Genomic DNA, 21074 nt, shown 5'->3' with positions numbered 1-21074 from the left:
AGCATCATGGGTAGTTTGAGCAACAGCAGGACAAGCGCTGAGTTTTCTGATCTTTGATGAAAGCATTTGATTTGTGAGACGAGACGAGTGAAAACAAGTTGAAAGAAAAATAAAAAAAGTGATTTGATTAAAAGACAAAGATTTATCCAGTTACTATTGATGAGAATACATATTGTTCCATATGGATTATAGTGTTTTCATGTATTAATGTGAGTCTCACTGAACCACAGCTGTTTCATAAAAAGTCTGTAATACTTCAGCTTTTCCACCACAGTGACAAGAAATAACAATAACTGAAAGTGAAAAATGTAGTGAAGAAAGGACTGTTAATGGAACAAAGTGTTAAAGAAAATATCAGGAAAAAGCACAAATCGACAACAAATAGAACAAAAATGCACAAAATGATAACAACAATAAAGAAAATAACCGAAAAACACACAAAACAAGAAAAAAAATACACAAATGACAAAAAATGAATAAATGACAGAAAAACTAATTGTCAATAAAAAACGAGTCGTAAAATACACAAAAATGACTCAAAAATAAACAAATCAAACACAATTATAAACAAAATGACACAAAAAGATAACATGAATAAACTTTCTGTTTATTACTTCAACTTTTCCACCAAGCTTTAATGAAAAGAAAGAACAATAACTAACTGGTTCTAACAAGTAGTTAAACTGGTTCTGGTTCTAACTGGTCTACTAAACCAGTACGTAACCAGTGCTAATTCTGTTTATAGGAGCTGAGATGATACGTTATGCAGCATTTATTCAGTCAACACAAACACATTGTTTCTGTTGTTATTTCTACAGTTCACAGATGTTCCAGCTGTTTCCTGAGAACTGAAGCTTCTTCTAACCATTTCTTCCTCTGATCTCCACTGGGATGGATCGTCCTTCATCTTCTCTGTCGTGTTTCTGTAACTGTTAGAAACATGTTAGAGTGAAGGTGTAATCTGATGGATTCTGGTCTTTGTAGTATTTTATGTTGTTGATTGTTATTTTTTTCCACTCGTATTAAGATCAGTCAGTCTTACTGTAGTTACACTGAACAAATATCCTCCTCATAATCTATGAGATTCACAGTTTTCCTCATTCCTCCTTAAAGGGATCTTAATGTTTTTACAAATCTGGCTTAAATCTTTCTAAATGTCTTTATTAGTCTTTATGTCTAACAAACACATTATTATGCATCATATTCATTTAATTTACTTTTAAAAATAGGACTACTTTACAGTTTTAGAGCCTGTGTTCCTCCATCTTCAAATCATAGGATTTGAGTCGTTTTTGCAAATGTTTCTGTAATTTTGTGTATTTTTGTTTTCTTTTGGCATATTCTGCCGTCATTTTTGTGTGTATGTGTTTTTAAATCTGTTTGTATATTTTCTGTAATATGCTCACTTTGAATACGGATTCTACACAATGTTTTATAAATGAGCCCTAGGTGTGTTTATTAAATATTACCAAAATCTTTTACATTTGAATGTATCTGATAAAATGTCAACTTTTAAAATCCTTTCCATTGTTTTTCTTCATTTATTTTGACAGCTTTATAAAATAAAACCTTTCCTTTCCTTCCCGTACTGTACAGGAACATCTTTCCACTCACTGTGGCTGCACAGACAGAAATAAATAAATCCCTCTTTATTAACCTTTTCTGACCCCATTTTCTTTCTGTGGCATCTGGCCCAACACATCACCCCCTCAGACAGGGACACACTTTAATCAGAGTGTATCCTCTGCTACAGCTGCTCACCCGTTACTTTCTCACTTTAGGCATTTTAAAATGATCGTTAAACTTAAAAACAATTACGTGGATACTTTACAGTGTGTGGACCACCTTTGTCTGCTTCTCCTTTTATCCTCATTGTTCACATGTAGTTAACTTGTGATTAGACGTATTGGGAAAAGCCCTTAGACGATCATTAAGGTTATAGACTGTGTACACATAGAGTGAATTAGAGAAGCTACTTAATAAATCACTCTATTGAAAAGTGGTCACCTTAAAGCTGGATCTGCTTAGATCAATGGATTCCTCTCACCATGAGAGGAAATAAGTCTGTATTTAGAGGAAGATTCACCTTTACACTGATCTTTATCAACCAACTGATTCAATAATAAAAGGTTTAGAGACTAAAGCACACAGAAGTCATTTCATAAAAAGAATTCAAAAGATGACAAATAAGAAAAAAAACACAGAGCAGAAAAGGGAAGAATTTAGAAAACAAAAAGTTGAAGTAAAAACAGCTAAAGTGACAAAAAAAGCATACAAATTATAATAAACTACATAAAAGCCAGACGGAATAAATTTAAGGTACTTAAAAAAAATAAATTCAATCAAAAAATGGTGTTGGGACAGAAAGTTTTTAACACAGTTTCTTAGTTACGCTCATTTTAAAACAACACAGAAAAAAAAATCATATAAATTTGATGCGATAAATATTATTTTGTAGTTGATACTTTTTAAGTTAGAGAAATATTTCACTAACATGATGTAAAGAGAAAACACAAAGTTTGCTGAATGTTTAAATAGAAAAACTGGCACTAAAGTGTCATAAAGTTTATGATCTTAAAGGATCCTCCAATGTTTTTATAAATGTGTCCTAAAATCTTCTAAATGTTCTTATTAGTAGATTTATGTTTAAAAACAACACATTATTATGAACCATATTCATTTAATTGTCGGTTAAAAATGGGACTTCTTTATAGTTTTAGAGCCTGTGTTTCCTCCATCTTGAAATCACATGATTGATGATGTCACACGGCCCCACTGCCTGTAAACATCTCATTGATTTCTATTGGAGTGAAACATTCAGCCTGATTTATACATTATTCAGTAGATTTTTAGATCATTTAATAGATTTTTCAGTCAAAATAACAAATTATGCTGCTTTTTTTGCTCTAAAAAACAGGAAAAGTTAAAGATGTCGATGTAAACCTCTTTTTGTTTAACCGTAAGAAGATTAAAAACAATTGTGAGTCGAATAAAATTGACAGTAGACAATGAAGCAGAGAGAAGAAGAGCTCTCGAAGGGACCTTTACTTTCCCGTAAACAGTGCGATGACACGCTCTGGGTGGCTGAAGTTAGAGAGTAAACTGTTGAAGGACTTCCTATCCAAATGACAACCATCCTCAGGGTTTGTAAGCACACCATCATACACTGATTGTGTGTGTCTTAAGTTAAAAACACACACATCAGTGTGCCAATGGTATCTGGCCTGCGTAGGGCAGACTGACCAGAACTGCTCTGTAATTACATATCAGAGATCATATCACACACGTCTATGGGATTTTTCCTGTTAAACAGGTTGCTAAGGGTTAGCAGTGTTGCTAACATTGCTATTGTGATATAATCTTGCACGATTTTAGCATAACATCCTATTTTTGTAAATCCTCTGAAGCTTTTAAAATGTAAAATGAATAACATTATTTCATTAACTCTATCATATTTAGTTTGACTTTAGAAGTTTAATATCAGTAAAATCATCTAAACATGTTAATGGAAAAGTGTAACGTGACCACCTGCATGTAATAAAGTATTATTTTATCAAAAAGGGACATGATCTGGTTCTCATCTGGTCCAGGTTTCTTAAAGCGAGTCATGAGTCAAATCAGAAGGAAACGTTGTGATTCTTGAACGTTTTAAATGCTTAGAGTTTTAACTCTTTACTGAAAGCTTCAGAGAACAGCGTTAGTGAGAGAACAAACTGAGTGAATGGACTTTTGTTGCCCTCAAACAACTCTGCATTAACGCTAAACTCACTGTCAACAAGCACAATGAAGAGGTGTGAAATATAAACTCTGGAGTGATGTGTTGATATGTGATGGAACATCCTGGCTCTCACTATTCTAACGTATTCAACTCTAATCTCACGTCATCATCAGCTTTAAAAAGAACTGATAAACATCTTCAACAACCAAGTTAGACAGTAGGAGAAGTATAAAGAGTAGAAATAAAGTGGTTTGGGTCCATTGACATTGAAAAAAAACATCAGAACGTCACTGATGTGCTAACGTGGGCTAGCTGGAAACGCTAGCTAGAAGCATTCCTCAGCGCTCATCATTCATCAGATGCTGGACAAAGAACTGAACTTATTATATAGTAAATACTGTACCTCCCAGGACAGACACATCTGCACACAGAGTTCTAGAATCACATCAAAAGGAGTTTAAAAAGATTTGTAATCTTTGATAACCACACCTGGGGCCTCATTTATTAAATATTGTGTAGAATCCGTACTAAAAGTGAGCGTATTACATAAAAATGTACAAACTGACTCCAAAGAAGCACAAAATGACAGAAAAATAAGCAAAAGGACAACAAAACACAACGATTACAGAAAAGGACTGTTGAAGAACTCCCACCCAAAGGTTCTTCTATCCTCAGGGTTTGTGTGTCTTCACCTGTCTGTGATTTACTCTCTAACTTCAGCCACCAGAGCGTGTCAACGCACTGTTTAAGGGAGAGAAAAGGTCCTTAAAGAGAGCTCTTCTTCTCTGCTTCATTGTCTACAACCAAACCACAGAGTATGAACAGTCGCCCCCTGCGGTCACAGATTTGATTGTTTTTATCCTCTTACGTTAAACAAAAGAGATTTACATCGACATCTTTTACTTTTCCTGATTATTTTAAGCAACCAAAACTAAATATTAATAATGCATTGGATTTTATATAATGCTTTTTCATAGACACTCATGCCCAAGGACACAATGACAATGACTTGGATAGAGTTGGATTGGAACCCCCAACCCTTCGGTTATTGGACAACCCACTCTACCACTGATCCACGGTCAACCTGAGCTAAAATACTCACTAAATGATGTAAAAATCACTTTTTCACTGTTTCATTTCAATAGAAAACAATGGATGTTAACAGGCAGTGGGGCCGTGTGACATCATCAATCACATGATTTAAACATGGAGGAACACAGGCTCTAAATAACAATAAATGAATATGGTTCATAATAACATGTAATGTTAGATATAGATCTACATTTAGAAAGTTTTAGGCTAGATTTATAAAAGTAGTGGAGGACCCCTTTAACGTACATGTAAAACGATGATTCAGCACATTAGTCAGCAGATGTGATGATGTGTACAGATGAAATCTACAATTTCTGTTCCTTTCCTTTATTAATAATCATATATTTCTTTCACTCATGTATGTTTGTGGAGCTAAAAACCTTTAACATCCTGAAGTATTTTTAATGTGAAAAATACCGTCAGATCTGACACTTTAAAAGGAGGTAAAAATACCGTTAAAACTAATGAGTTTTTTGAATGGAAAAGTGCCAACTCCACCACCTTCTAGAACAAAATAAGTTGTCCTCAGCCTGGGGGTGAAGGTGGACGTGTGGCAGCCTCCACTTAATGAGAAGAGCAGAAGAAGAATGGTGAGGTCAAGCTTTTCCAATCAGAAGATGAGGGAGGAGATTGATCATGTGGTGGACAGTGACGGAAACGTTTCTGCTTCTTTTATTGCCCTGGGCTTAACAATCAACCACTAGCAGTGAGTAGTTAGGGCTGCTTTTTCAAGGTGACAGCAGAGATCTTTAATACAGACTTTTTCAACATTTTTTCAGCCAAGGTTCATGTTTTCATTGAAAAAAAAAAGTGCAAATAACAATCTGCATAATTGTTTTTAATAGGAATAAAATCAACAACAGCTAAAAATATTTATGTTACCGGCAGAAGACAGATGGATGTTTATTTTTTCAAATAAAAAGTGTAATTAATGATATGCAGTCAATCTCATCAAAAGGCTTTGAATACAAATATTAAACAAAACATTCAATACGATTGGATCTTTATTTTGTTAATTATTTTTTATATTATATAATTGTGTATTCAATTTAGACAATGTATAAATTGTGTTAAATTATTATATTAACAACAACAATAACATAATAACAATAATAATAATAATAATAATAATAATAATAATAATAATAATAATAATAATAATAATAATAAATACATATATAGATACATAACACAGCTGACACTCTCTCATGGCACACAAGTGTGCCACGGCCCAGTGGTTGAAAAACCACACTGTGTAGAAGGTAGAGCACATTTGTCCCTGTATAGATATTTAAAGCTCACGTCACATGGAAACATTTACATTATGGAGACCTACAGAGGAGAACATGTAAACCTTACACAGAAAGATCCTGTGTTAAATTAAAACTAAAATTCAGCCCATTTTTGCTGATTTTTACCCTTTTTCTGCAACGACACCAAACTCGCAAATTGCAAAACCTTTTCTACACATTTTTTTCCACTTTCCAGACATGTTCAGCACTTATAAACCCTTTCTACCACTTTTACATCTAAAGTCACATATGTTGACCCATTATTGTCACTTTTAACCTCTTTTCACCATATTTTCTGCCAATTTAACCACATTCACCATTTGTCAAAACTATTATTTGCCAGTTTAAACTAATTGTTGGTACTTTTTTCTGCATCTTTTAAGCCAATTTGGACACTTTTAACCCCCCCCCTCCCTTTTTCAAACCACCTTTTCTATTCTAATTTATAACTTTTAACTAATTTCTGTAGTTTTTAAAATCCCATTTCACCACATTTTCCACCATTTTTGGTCACTTTGAACCATTTTATTAATGATTAAAACCATGATTTCCATCTTTAAGATGACTATAATAATAATAATAAACGTTCCTGGATAACAGTGGATATTATTCAGATGAATAAATAAATGTGGTTATCACAGATTCATAGAACATAGACCATCATTTTACTGACTTTATGGATGGACCCCAAAATCTCTCCTTTATTCCCCCTTATAGATGGTCCTGTCTCCACATGACTGTTCTTCAATGTTCATGTCTGTGTTCAACCACCTTCAGCTACAGTGGGGGTCCCTGCTCTCTGGGACATTTATTTTGAAAAGGTTGAGAACCCCTGCTCTATAGTGTTAAAGTGTGAAACACTTTGAAGCCTTTCCCATTAAATGAAACACAGAAAACTAGGAGGACACACCTCATTCTAACCACTGTTTACTGTTCTACTTCCACCCCCAGCAGGGACCACAGATGGAACTCATTTCCAGTGTCTTTCCTTTGAGCTCCAACCAAAGTCATTTGCACAACAGAGACATGTTAGACACCATGGGAGAGCCAGCGTGTGTTTAAAATATCCCCTTGTCTTGTCTGAGCTGCGCTCGGTGCAGATTCCCTGAAGAAATTAAAAGAAGTCTATCTGCTGCCTCCCATTAAGTCCTCATTCATGCTCCTGTGTAACTGTGACAGTCCCTGTGGGACGCCACTCTGGGTTTAAGTTCACACTGTACATTTATATAAAGGTATGGAAAAGTCTGAATTCAGGAGGAAATGTAATGACAGAGGACAGAAATAATTTACTTTCTTTTATCTTTTCAGAGACTCTGGTTTTCATGAAGATAAAACAGTAAATCATTAAAACATCAACGGAGCAATAATCGTTAATGACATGATTCTTTACAAAAAAAGCTCACACAGATACACACAACCTCACTGTAACTCTTATAGCAACCCAAAGCGTCCGATACATATTCTATGAAAACGCCTCTGAAAGCGTACAGACTATTATTATCATTATATTATTATTATTATAATAATATCATTGGCACAGTGTTTTCTATGATGCACACTGTACGTCAGGTCATGTGACCACCTGTCAGCCACATTTGAGAAAGAGAAAACATGGCAGTCATTTGTTCAATTTTCACAGTAAAGTGCTGTATGGCAAAAATTGTCATTAGATCGTGCAGCAGATTAATTACATGTTATAAGAGAATCCTTCACTTTGGTATAAAAACATGAAATTTTGCACAGAAAATCTCTAAGAGCCACTATTTTGGAAAAAGGCGTTGGCCACTCAAAAATTAAATATGGCGGTCATTTTTCAAGATGGCCGCCATATTTAATTGGCGGCCTGTGTTAATATTTAATATTTAACACAGAGGCATGAATGAGGACTTAATGGGAGGCAGCAGTTAGACTTTTTATAATTTATTCATCTGCACCGAGCGCAGCTCAGACAAGACAAGGGGATATTTTAAACACACGCTGGCTCGTATTATATAACCAAAAAATGCTCGGATCGGGCCAAACAAGGTGTCAGTGGAAAGGTCTGGTCCTCCAGAGTCAAATATGTGCAGTTAGAACTGCGCTAAAATGGTGCGCAAAAAAATAGCTTATTTTGTAAAAAATGTGGCACCAGCAGACGTGTTTTTTTCCCCCGAATCCAATTATGTGGTTTGTTTTCGGCTTGAGGCCAAATTGCGACCGCAGGAGGTCACAGAAGTTGGTCTTGAGAGGACCACACCTTTCCGCTGACGCCTCGTTTGGCCCGATCCAAACTGTATAATAACCATTGAAAAATAGCCGCCATATTGAATTTTTGAGGCCAATAACTTTTTCCAAATAGTGGCCCTTAGAGAGTATCAATGTATAAATGTCATGCTTTTATACTAAGTGAACTATTCTTTATTAATCTGCTGCACTACAGAGACACGCCCCCAGTTTGGAACCAGTGGCGTAGGATATACTGTAAATATGAATCACGCAGTGGACTATAGCGTAGTCATTCTACACAGTTTTGTATTTTGGGGGGAAACTAGTGAACACAAAGTAAACCTGTGTGTGTGTGTGTGTGTGTGTTCACATCTTCTCTTTTTTTTGGTAGAAATACGAGGATTATTAAAGTTTTCTGTCACTTTTATTAATATCGAAGGACTAAAATACGATCTGAGTGGTTTTCCTGTGTTCGCTCTGTGAACAACTATTACTGATGAATGACAGAGAGATAAAAAAGAAGCAAAGCACATGAAATGAGAAAAGGTTCCTCCTGAAGGTCTGTTGGCAGCATTAGCTGTAGCCTCCTGCTTATTCTGACACGTTTAATAGAAATACACACAATAAAAAGCTCTTTGTGTCGTTGTTTCTGAGCTTCAGGCAGATGTTTGTTCACCAATACATCATTAGCACACATTACCCTGAAGAGACTATTCACACAATCACATTAAAGTGTTTTTCTGATACTCTTTAGAGTCCACAAAGTAAATCAAGATTATTAGTAAAATAATGATGCACATATTACTTGAAATGTGGACAAAGCTAAAGCAAAATAAAACGACAAATAAAAACATTGAAAACAAACTCAAAAAATGAAGAAAACTGATGTTGAATCCATTTTAATGTGATCTACGATGATAAACCAATGGTTCCCACTCCAAATCAAGAAATCCAAGATGGCCACCATTAGTATTGCCAATTATAGGTTTTCAGGGTCAAGGAATTCAATAATCAATCTGAAAATAGCGTAAATCGTGCTCAGAGCAAGATCCAAGATGGCCGCCATCTGTATTATGAATTTCAACCTTACAATAACTTTGGTTCTGTTAAACGTAGAAACAAGATCTTTGTGGCAAAATGTAGGTTATTGGAGACATGGATTGTCATGAAATAGCTTAGAATACTGTAAATTGCATCCAGAGGCAGATATAAGATGGCCACCACAATGCTTTACACACGGAAAGGGTGAAATTGTGAATTTTTTGCAGCTACAGCTGTGTATGACAAAGAGAAATGAAACATTAATATATATGTGTGATAATATTGTGAAATCCCTCCTTGTCTCATCTACACCTCTGTATAAGTCCAAACCACACAAAGCCAAGCCAGGCTGGAATGGGTATGTGGAAGAGCTCCATGCTGAGGCTAGAAGGGCCTTCAAGGTATGGGTTGAGTCAGGCAGATTAAAATATGGCCCTTTATTTGAGTATAAGAAACAGGCACATGCAAGTTTTAAATATGCTTTACGCTTCATCAAAAGGAATGAAAACACAATGAGGTCTGATTCGCTTGCAAAAAAATTACAAAACAATAGTCCTAATGATTTCTGGAAAGAAATTAAGCAAATGAATAATTGTAAAACCTCGTTACCAACCAATATTGATGGTGTCAGTGGCTCAGAGGAAATTTCTCAGCTTTGGAGGAGACATTACTATGAGCTTTTCAACTGTGTCAAGAGCAACATTCTCAGAGTGGGCACCATTGACACTAATGAAGATGTGACCATCTCCTCACAAGAGGTCCATGATGCAATAATGATGCTAAAAAACAATAAAGCATGTGGTATGGACAAGATATCTGCGGAGCACTTAAAATTTGCGAGCAGAAAACTCTGTCCCCTAATTGCCATCTGCTTTACAGGGTTTTTAGTCCATGGTATTTTACCTGATTCTATTTTATCTGTTTTACTAATGCCAATTATCAAAAATAAATCTGGGAAAATGAACAGTTCAGATAACTACCGGCCTATAGCCCTGGCCAGTATCCTATCCAAGGTTTTGGAGAGGACAATATTGAATAGGCTGGAACAGTTTATCCTGACCTCCGACAACCAGTTTGGTTTTAAACCTAAACATGGGACAGATACATGTATTTTTGCTCTTAAAGAGATTCTAGACTTTTACAACAGACAAAATTCCACGATTTTTATGTGTTTTATTGATGCCTCTAAGGCCTTTGATCGTGTGAATCTCAAAAAATTATTTTTTAAATTGCAAAATAGAGGGGTTCCTATGTCACTTATAAGAATCCTCATTTTCTGGTATTCACACCAGACAATGTACGTGAAATGGGGTGATTTTACATCTGCTCCCTTCAACGTATGTAATGGAGTTAGGCAGGGGGGTATTTTATCTCCATTTCTTTTTAATATTTATATGGATGAGTTATCCAACCAACTGAACAGTTGCAGAACAGGCTGTATGGTTGGAGATGCTGTTGTGAACCACCTGATGTACGCAGATGATCTGGTTGTCCTGTGTCCATCCAGTGCTGGCCTCCAGCAGTTACTCAGAATATGTTCCCAATATGGCTCTGACTTTGACATTAAATTTAATGGTAAAAAGAGTAACATAATGATCGTCAGAAGCAAAGAGTTATCATTTCCTGTCTTCTCTCTCTCTGGTACTGTCCTTAAAACGTGTGAGGAAGTTAAATACCTCGGACATTATCTGAGTGACGACCTGTCTGATGATAGGGATATACAAAGACAATGCCGTATGATGTATGCACAGGCTAATATGCTGAAGAGAAAATTTAGTATGTGCTCTGTGCCTGTTAAGATAACTCTTTTTAAAACGTTTTTCACCCCAATGTATACTGCCCACTTGTGGCGGCACTACAAAAGGAGTTCCATGCAGAGACTTAAGGTGGCATATAATGATGGCCTGAGGATGCTGCTCAATGTGCTGAGAGGGAGCAGTGCAAGCCAAATGTTTGTGAGTGCTGGTGTTTCTACATGTCCTGCTGTACTCAGGAACCTTATGTTCAGCTTTATGTGTAGAATATCTAAATCTGAAAATGGCATCATTTCTGCACTGGCAAACCCTGCCCTGAGTACACTTCAAGGCTCTGGAGGCATCGGCGTTTTAGCTTATACGTAAATATGTGATATTGGAATATCTGTCTGTTTTGGTGTACATGTGTATGTCTTCTGTACTTTGTTGTTTCTATGGACCGCCGCTGTGTCCGAAATAAAGATTTGAATGAATTGAATATAATTTCTCAGGATGATTATATCCATTGTTATGCTGGTGCATCAGCGTTAATCTGATGTGTTTATTGTGCAGAACTATCCAACCTGTACAATAATTAAACTCAAACTTCTGACGTAGAAATCTGAGTTATGACAAAATATCCAGATTGGCAGTACTGATGGCGGCCATCTTGGATTTCTTGATTTTGAGTGGGAATGATTGGTTTACCATCGTAGATCACATTAAAATGGACTCAAAATGTACACATTTGAATGTTTTCATGTTTTCTTCCAGGAGTGAACATGTTTTTGACATATCTGTTGTTCAGCTGGTCCTCAATGGAAGCAGTCCCAGTATGAGAGACTGATTCTCTCCACCTTTAATGTTAAATTAAAGCTGCACAAGACGATAACTAACATGTTTAATAATAACACAGATAATAACATAGAGGAGGTTTGATAAATCATTAATCAAAGACACTTTTTCCCCAAAAAACAGGATAATTTACTCACAAACAAATGTCAAAGGTTGAAATTTCCACTCGCAAGATGTTTGATTGTTTTTTATTCCAGCAATGTCATTTTTTCTTCTTTTTTTAAATAATATGTTAAGGTTTGATTTATTCACACAACTTGTTTCAGTAAATTTACTGTGTTGCTAAACCTTAAGCATGAAAAAAAAAACATTCTTTACACTTAAACAAAAGAGCTTTATTACTGTTTTAATCAATAGTTATTTTTATAAGATTTGAAGAATAATATTCCTTTTTTAAAAGGTCACACTTTTAACCTCTCTTTTCACTATTATTAGTTATTTAATGAGATTTGAAGAAATAGTCTAAATTTTCTTTTCTTTTTAAAAAGGTCATACTTTTTTATACTTTACTTTTTTGATAGTTTTTAGAGGAGGGGCGGGGCCAACATGATGGTCCAATGATGTCACACAATCTCGTTCTCAGCCAATAGCAACATTTCAACCCACAGAGGGCATTTAACAACTAAATACTATAAAGTGAAATAGTTGAGTTGGACTAGAAGTGATCAACAGCTCTACTACATACACAAATACGTTCATTTTGGGGATTCGTTTCTCTATAATAAGTGTTTTTACCAAGTTGACACTAGAATGAAAAATAATATTATTCCAATCCGTATTAAAAACCTATGTATTTAATAAAGCGCTTGTGTTTGGTGAGAACACTGAACCACGCCTAGCTCCGTGTGTTGTAGTGTCTGATTATAATATTTACACACCTGGATACCTGTTAAATCACTAATAATCACATGACGACACATCCAACACACCTCTCATGGCATGTGGCCGAGGCAGAGCTGGTGAATAATACCACACTCACTGGGGGACCAGATGTAATTAGAATAATGGTAAATCCTAATAAAAAAAGCCCTGGAACCTCTTCTGATATTCAATTAAGTTTCATAAAAATGAAAAAGAACCAGCAGGAGAAGCAGTGGGATTCAGCCACTACAAACTCATTAAAGGGGCCGTCCTTTTCTAATAAATGTGGCATCAAATCTTCTAACTGTCCTTATTAATAGATCTATGCCTAATAAAAATAGGACTACTTTACAGTGTTATAGCCTGTGTTCCTCCATCTTGAAATCATGTGATTGATGATGTCACAGGGCCCCACTGCCTGTAAACATCCATTGTTTTCTATTGGAGTGAAACATTCAGCCTGATTTTTAGATGATTTAGTAGATTTTTAGATAATTTAGTAGATTTTCTGAGTCATAAAATACACAAAATAAAGAAGAAAAAATACACAAAACTATACTTAGAAAAATTACACCAAACGACTCCCATTACTCACAAAACAAACACAATATGAGCCAAAATTATGCAAACTGACAACAAAAACACACAAATGGACTTGAAAAATACACAAAATCAATCCCAAAACAAAAAATACAAACACAAAATTAAAAAAAAATACTCTCAAAACACACAAGATGAACAAAAATACACAAAATGACCAAAAATAAACAAAAAGACTCCAAAACAAACAAAAAATGTAACACCTAAATATTTGGTCCAAATACATCTCATTTTCTTTAAATCCCTAAAAAGATTCCAAATATGTAAATGAGTGTATATGCACTCACTTTGATTCAAATGTTACTTCTATTATTCAAAGTGTCCAAATATAAAATCTTTAAAATGACTCTAAATCTATTGAAATGGATTTTCTGCCCTATTTTAGTTCTATTATAGTCCTGTATAAGATTTGTAAGTATTTCTACATTTATTTTCATCATAATATTCATGCAAACCTTGATGAGCATTTTATGAAACATCATGCAATAAATCCTTGTACGTTATTGACCCACAAATATATTCTATTTAATGGTTTTTCTTTTTTGGTTTAGTAATTTTTTTGTTGCCATTTTGTAGATTTTTCTTGGATTTCAATTTTTTTTTTTTATTTTTTTTTTTTTTGTGGTGAAATAAGTTTAAGAAACACATCTTACTTTTTAAAACTACTTAGCTTTGTCTGTTTTATGTCAATATTGAAAGCATCAGTTCAGTGTGTGTGTGTGTGTGTGTGTGTATGTATGTGCGTGTGTGTGTGTGTATGTGCGTGTGTGTGTATGTGCGTGTGTGTGCGTGTGTGTGTGTGAGTACATGAAGAAGAAAACCCTGAGAAAACAAAAAGTGAACTAAAGAACACACAGAGCAAACACAGACAAAGGCCCTGAGTGTGTGTGTGTGCGCTTATCAAACACACACACACACACAGCAGCAGTTTTCCTTCTTTTTTCCTCTTCACTCTTCACAGTGTGTGTGTGTGCGTGTGTGTGTGTGTGTGTGTGCGCGTGTGTGTGTCTGTGTGTGTGTGTGCGCGCGCATGTGTGTGTGTCTGTGCGCGTGTGTGTCTGTGTGTGTGTGTGTCTGTGCGTGTGTCTGTGTGTGTATGCGTGTGTGTGTCTGTGTGTGTGCGCGCGCGTGTGTGTGTCTCTGTGTGTGTGTGTCTGTGTGTGTGCGCGTGTGTGTGTCTGTGCGTGTGTGTGTGTCTGTGTGTCTGTGCGTGTGTGTGTGTGTGTGTGTATGTGTGTGTGTGTGTGTGTGATATAAAACACACACAATGACCTCAAATGTCTTTTTTCTGTTTTCTGTCACAAAACAATTAGAAATAATGTCAATAACACAAAGAGAAGCTGAAAAACATAGTAATTACCACCTGAGGCTAATAACTAATCAACAATCAATGTCGCTGCGCTCGTTACCAAATCGCTTTAATTCTCACACAGTGAAGGGTTGTTTAGAGTCTTTCTATTGGATTAAAAAGGTCATGTGACTCTGGCTCAGGTAGTGGAAGGAATCGTCGTCTCCTGAGCTAAAACATGGCTCTAAGGGCTGATAAAAGCACTTTATATATAGTTAAGATTCAGAGTTTAAGAGTTCTGGTTCCATCATCACAGCATGTGGTCCTGGTCCTGCAGCTTTAACCCTTTAACTGTCTAAGTAAGTCATATTTATCTATATAGTAAGTAATGTTTATTTATATAACACCTTTTACAGACAGAAGTCACAGAAATACATTTACAGTCATAAAGCAACTCTTAATCCACTAGAATTAAAACGCGTTCTGAAACAAAGAGGTTTTTAGTTTGAGGCAGAAGATTGTTCCAGAGCGTCAGCACAACGGGCTGGAAGGAGTGATCTCCTCTGGTCCATGAGCAGGTTCTGATCCAGAGACCTCAGCCTCTGAGAGGGGGTACAAGGACACAACAAGTCTCTACTGTAGGAGGGAGGAGTCTGAAGGTTAGCACCAGGGTTTTAAGAGAGACAGTGAAGGTCTTTAGAATGGAGTAATGAGTCCTTCTGGTTGTGTGAGTCAGTGACCTCACCACTGAGTTTCTGCTGAAGACAAGACATCTCCTTTTTGTTTAGACAAGAACATAAACTGTTACAGTAGTATAAACGATAATCATTTCAAGATCATCTCTGGACACAATTGTTCTAAGTTGAGAAATGTTCCTCAGTTGGTAAAAACACTTCCTTGTTAGAAGTTTTGAGTGATGCTCTAAGAACATTGCTTCATCAAACATAACGTCTAGATTTCTGAGGTTTGTTTTATGAGACAAACTCAGGTCACTCAGAAACTGGTGAATCCCTGTGATGATGTCATCAGGACCAATCACCAGCATCTCCGTTTTGTCTGAGTTGCAGTTGCAGAGAACTTACGCAAAACATTTCAACAGAGAGCTTAAAGGGTCCATGTTACACTAAATTAACTTTTCTGTGCTTTTAACATGATAAAATACTATTAGGGCTTCAAACACATGATCAAAGTGTTTTTTCATTGATTCCATCAATCGTTAGTTAAAGGGTGATTTACTCCTTTCTTACTACAGGGTGAACACAAACACCTCGCTACAATTTGATGACACGTTCACACTTTGATGACAAATTTGACACAGCACTGAGCTGGAGAAGCCACGCCTCCAGGAAGCTCTCTGTTGTGATTGACATGTAAACAGACACGCCCACAAAGATGAGCATTTCAACATCCTTTGCACAGTGCTATGTATGTATTTTCTACAGTCTATGTATGTACAGGTGAACGCCCCGCCTCCATGCTCTGTCTGTGTTTATAAAGCAGTATGAGCTCAGTTACAGAGTGGGTGGGAGGAGGGCGGGGCTTCCTCTGGTCCTACGTCACCGTGCGGGGAGGAGGAGGTCAGTGTCCGTCTATAGACACGCCCACTCATAAATATGCATAAGCAGGACGTAAATCAGCCTGTTTGTGTAGAGTTGATCAGAAAGTGACTTTTCAGAGGCTAAAACTCTGGAAAACAGGAAAGTTTGTGAAAATAAACCTCAAATACTTTGTTTTTGGAGTTCTTAGAACAAACAGAGATGATGGTGAAAAATAGAATGATATGGACCTTTAAATTCTGGATCTCAGAGGTCTTAAAAGAGCAATAAAGCTGAATATCATCAGCAAAAAAATGATAGGAAACATCATTAAAGTGCTGGATAATTTTTCCTAATGGAAGGACATAGAGTAAAAATAAAATGGGGCCCAAAACAGAGCCCTGGGGAACCCCACACAACAAATCTACAGCGTCTGACAGGATCTGTTTGCAGAGACACTAAAGCTCCTCCCCCATAAGTAAGAGAAGAACCACGCTGACGAGAGATCTAACAGAACCAGGACAGGACATTTTCCAGAGTCTGCAGACATCATAATATCACTAGACACTTTAAGCAGGGCTGTTTCCGTCTAGGAATGCTTACAAAAACCCAACTGAAAAGTGTCAAAAATGTTGTATTTGTCCAAGAAGGGCACCAACTGATCAGAGACCACCTTCTCCAACACTTTGGACAAAAACGGAAGTTTTGAAATGGGCCTGAAATTTTTCAGATTTGTTGGGTCTAGATTAGGTTTTTTGAGAGAAGGTTCCACACATGGGTGTTTAAAAAAACTGTGAAAAACACCAGTTGAAAGTGAAACGTTGATCAAACTGACATCAAATAATTTGACAAACAGTCTACAGGGCAGAACATCGGACACACACTTCATTCTGGTTTTCAGAGCTGAGACATAGGGGCTAAAAGAGGACCACTCATAAGGAACGACCTCAACAGCACCAGGTGTGCAACACGACAACATTGGAAGTTAATATTCTGGATTTTATCGACAAAAATCACTGCTTTCGGCTTTACAGCACACAGGTGAGAGAGGAGCAGCAGGACAAACCATAGAGTTGATGTATCAAACAGTACTTTAGGTTTTTCTTATTCAAGGTGATCAGTTTATGGACGTAGTCAGAAGACATAAGTTCCCTAAGTTACCTATGGACCTCATGTTTATTAGACTTCTATAGACGCTTAGTTTTCTGACAAAGTGAAGCTTTAACATAGAGGGAAATATTTCCCTGAATGAACCTAAACCTTTGTCCTGATGATGAAAACTATTATTAATCAGAGTTTTAATACATGATGCTAAACAACAGATGTCACTGTACACGTAGGACTAACCTGATGGTACATGTGACCCTTGGTTTAACGTTTAACGTAAAAACAACAAAAATTAAAAATGTTCTCTCTACAAACTACAAGTATGTACAAAATAAACACAAAAATACTCCCAGACCACACATAACAAACAAATACACACAAACATCAACACACAATATGATTATAAGAATACACAAAAATAACATGAAAACACAAAAAAGAAACAAAACATACAAATGACTCCTTAACATGTGTGTGCGTGTGTGTGTGTGTGTGTGTGCGCAGAGGTAACAGTTGTTTAGATGTAAAGCTGATTTAAAGATGATATTCTTGGTGAAATAAAGAATAATGCTTGTATTATTATTATTATTATTATTATTATTATTATTATTATTATTATTATTATTCTAACTTAATGAACTGATCAGTCATTGTTTCATTGATTACTGATTGTGTTTCTGTATGAATGTTCTTATTATCGTTACATTTCAACACTAAATGATAACTAATGTCAGAAAACAGTTTAAATCAATGTTTTGTCTTTATGAACAGAAAAGATGAATCTGTCCAATAAACAATGAGCTGATTATTCAGTGCGTTAAAGAAAAAATAAAAGGTCTGTTTGCAACCTTGAAAATGTAAAATATAAAATATAAATATTAATAATGCTGAAGCTTGTGATGAAATGCAAATGAGAAACAAAGCTTATTTGTTTTTAGCAGCAGTGGAAACACATTATCATTGCTCCCTCCAAGCTGAATTATTACATGTACTTATTAGAATATTCATATCCTAGTCTGCACTCATTGATATTGATTTGCTGCAACACTCTCTTGTTATATATTCAAAATGTCACGTTCAAACTGAAAAACAGCCTCCGAGGTTTTTCCTTCACTTTCTCCACAAAGCGTTGGAGTGAAGAGTTTCTCCTCCTGGGGCGAGAACCATTTCTCACATGATTAATTAACGTTATTAGCAGCCACAGGTGAAGCACTTCATTAGGAGTCAATTGTGTTTTTTTTTCAGCTGGAGGAATCCACAGGCTCAGTGTACTGTATATGTCATTATATATCACTATATCCTCCTAAACACATCATAACTTATTACATTTTTACCTTTAAGGAAATCACTGAAAAACAACAAAATATAATATCATTATTTTATATGTTATTTATTGCACATTTCCTCTTTGTGGGAGTAATAAAGATAATTTTATATTAGAGCTGGGATTTTATCGTATTAATCATGATTAATTATAAAATAAATACATTTTACACAGTTAATCACTTTTTCTTAAATCACAAAAAAAAACCTGAAAAATGTAGAAAAAAAGACTAAAAAAAAAAAAAACTCAAAATCCATAAAAAAACTAAAAAATTGTTTTATTTTTTAATTTTGTGTGTGTGTGTGTGTGTAAGAGATAAAAAAGTCTCTTCACATTAAATAATTCTGATGTGTTCACGCGTAAGCAGTGTTTCTCAAATGGGGGTACGTGTACCCCTAGGGGTACATGATGGCACTACAGGGGGTACATGAGAGAGAGGAAAATGAATAAATAAAGAAATAAATCTATTTAGGATCCACTAAATCAGTGTTTTTCAACCTTGGAGTTGGGACCCCATGTGGGGTCATCTGGAGTTTAAATTGGTTCACCTGAAATTTCTGAAAAAATAAAAAATTTTGAATTAATTTAAATAATAGTTCTTTAAAAAAAAAAAGATAAACTTATGAATTATGATAAATTTATCATTCTGAAAAATCTTAATATTTAAACACAAATATCACTATTATTAAAAGTAGTATTTTTATGGCCCTTACAGGATTTAATGGGGTCACAATCCAAAAAAGTTTGAGAAACACTGATCTAAAGAATTCAAACCCAAAAGATACAAAACACCATTATTATTATTATTATTATTACTGTTATTATTATTATTATTATTATTATTATAATGTGTTTCACAAACTTTATCGCCCCATGTTCCCCTTAGCTGATGTTATATATTATTTATTAGTGTTTAAACTCTTTTCTGTGTCTCGTCCAACGTTAACTTTGAATTTAAGCTTTTTTTTATTCATTCATTTACAGTAGTTCTAATGTTTTGCTCATTTCAGAATTTAAACTTCGCATTTTTCTGTATTTTAAAGAGTTGAGCCACAGATTATTATTGATGGAGGAGAAAAAGTAAAAAAATAATCTATATATAAAAAATAGGGGGATAAATGTTTCTGTGTACCTTAATAATAATAATAATGCATCAATTTTATATAACGCTTTATCATAGACACCTAAAGTCGCTTTACAGAATTAAGGCATTATTCTTTCACTCCACACTTAGTGGTGGTAAGCTACTATTGTAACCACAGCTGCCCTGAGGCAGACTGACAGAAGCGAGGCTGCCATAGTGCGCCATCGGCCCCTCCCACCACCACCAACACTCACTCACACACTACGTTCATACTAGGCAATGTAGGTGAAGTGCCTTGCCCAAGGACACAATGACAGATACCACTGCAGTGACTGCCACCCCACTGTAGCACCTGGAATTCTCAGTGGTCTCCATCCAACTACTAACCAGGCCCAGACGTGCTTAGCTTCAGAGATCTAACGGGATCAGGCAATGACAGGCTGGTATGGCCATCTGAGAGGTGTTTTAGTCCCCTATAGGGCCCAGGTGGGCAACTTCCACACAGTGGAGCCACGACAAAAAGCTCAGCTGAAGAAGTTCAGTGTTCCAACAAAGATGATGGTGAACTTCTACAGCTCCATCATCCAGTCCATCCTCTGCTCCTCCATCACCATTTGGTACCTGCAGCTACGGCCAAGGACAAGGCCAGACTGCAGCATATCATCCACTCTGCAGAGAAGGTCATCGGCTGCAATCTGCCCTCCCTCCAGGACCTGAACCCCTCCAGGATTTTGAGGCGTGCAGGAAAGATTGTGGCCGACTCCTCCCACCCCAGTCATAAACTGTTTCAATCTCTCCCTTCTGGAAGGAGGTTTAGGTCCATCAGGACCAGAACCTCCAGACACAAAAACAGCTTCTTTCCCTCTGCCACCATCCACATGAACACACCCCAAGTCACCCACTGAACCCCCCCCCGATCACCCGATCACCACCTCCATGACATTATCTGCTGCACTGTATATATATATATTTATCCTATTTATCCTTTATTCTCTATCTATCCTTTATTTATCCCTCATCATTTATATTTATCATTATTATTATTATTATTATTATTATTATTATTATTATTATTATTATTATTATTATTATTATTATTATTATTGTTGCTGGGTTGTTCTTTGTTTTTTATTTATTTTTTTGTTATTTGTTTTGTGCACCAACTACCAAGACAAATTACTTGTACTGTCTTTAAAACTGTACATGGCCATTAAAACATTTCTGATTCTGACAATGTCACATGATCAACATTCATGTCAGCATTATAATAATGACCAATATGAGCATTAATACAGGAAAGAACAAAGAGCTTTTAGTAATGTTTGTGTATTTCTGTTGT

General features: G+C 35.8%; 1 protein-coding gene across 2 annotated transcripts in view; it reads right to left on the bottom strand.

Annotated features, from left to right (window-relative positions):
- Positions 1-631: 631 nt before the first annotated feature.
- The window catches only part of fhit (fragile histidine triad diadenosine triphosphatase), a 186647-nt gene continuing 166204 nt past the window's right edge, over positions 632-21074 (bottom strand). For both annotated transcript variants that reach the window (XM_028448097.1, XM_028448099.1), the window contains exon 6: positions 632-929. In XM_028448097.1, the coding sequence (XP_028303898.1) occupies positions 861-929 (69 nt within the window). In that variant the 3' untranslated portion in view covers positions 632-860. The remainder of the gene's footprint in view (positions 930-21074) is intronic.

Source organism: Gouania willdenowi, chromosome 5 (genome assembly GCF_900634775.1).
Source record: "Gouania willdenowi chromosome 5, fGouWil2.1, whole genome shotgun sequence".
In the NCBI taxonomy this organism is placed as follows: Eukaryota; Metazoa; Chordata; class Actinopteri; order Blenniiformes; family Gobiesocidae; genus Gouania; species Gouania willdenowi.
Note: the sequence above shows the minus strand (reverse complement) of the source record. Positions and strands in the feature narration are given on the sequence as shown.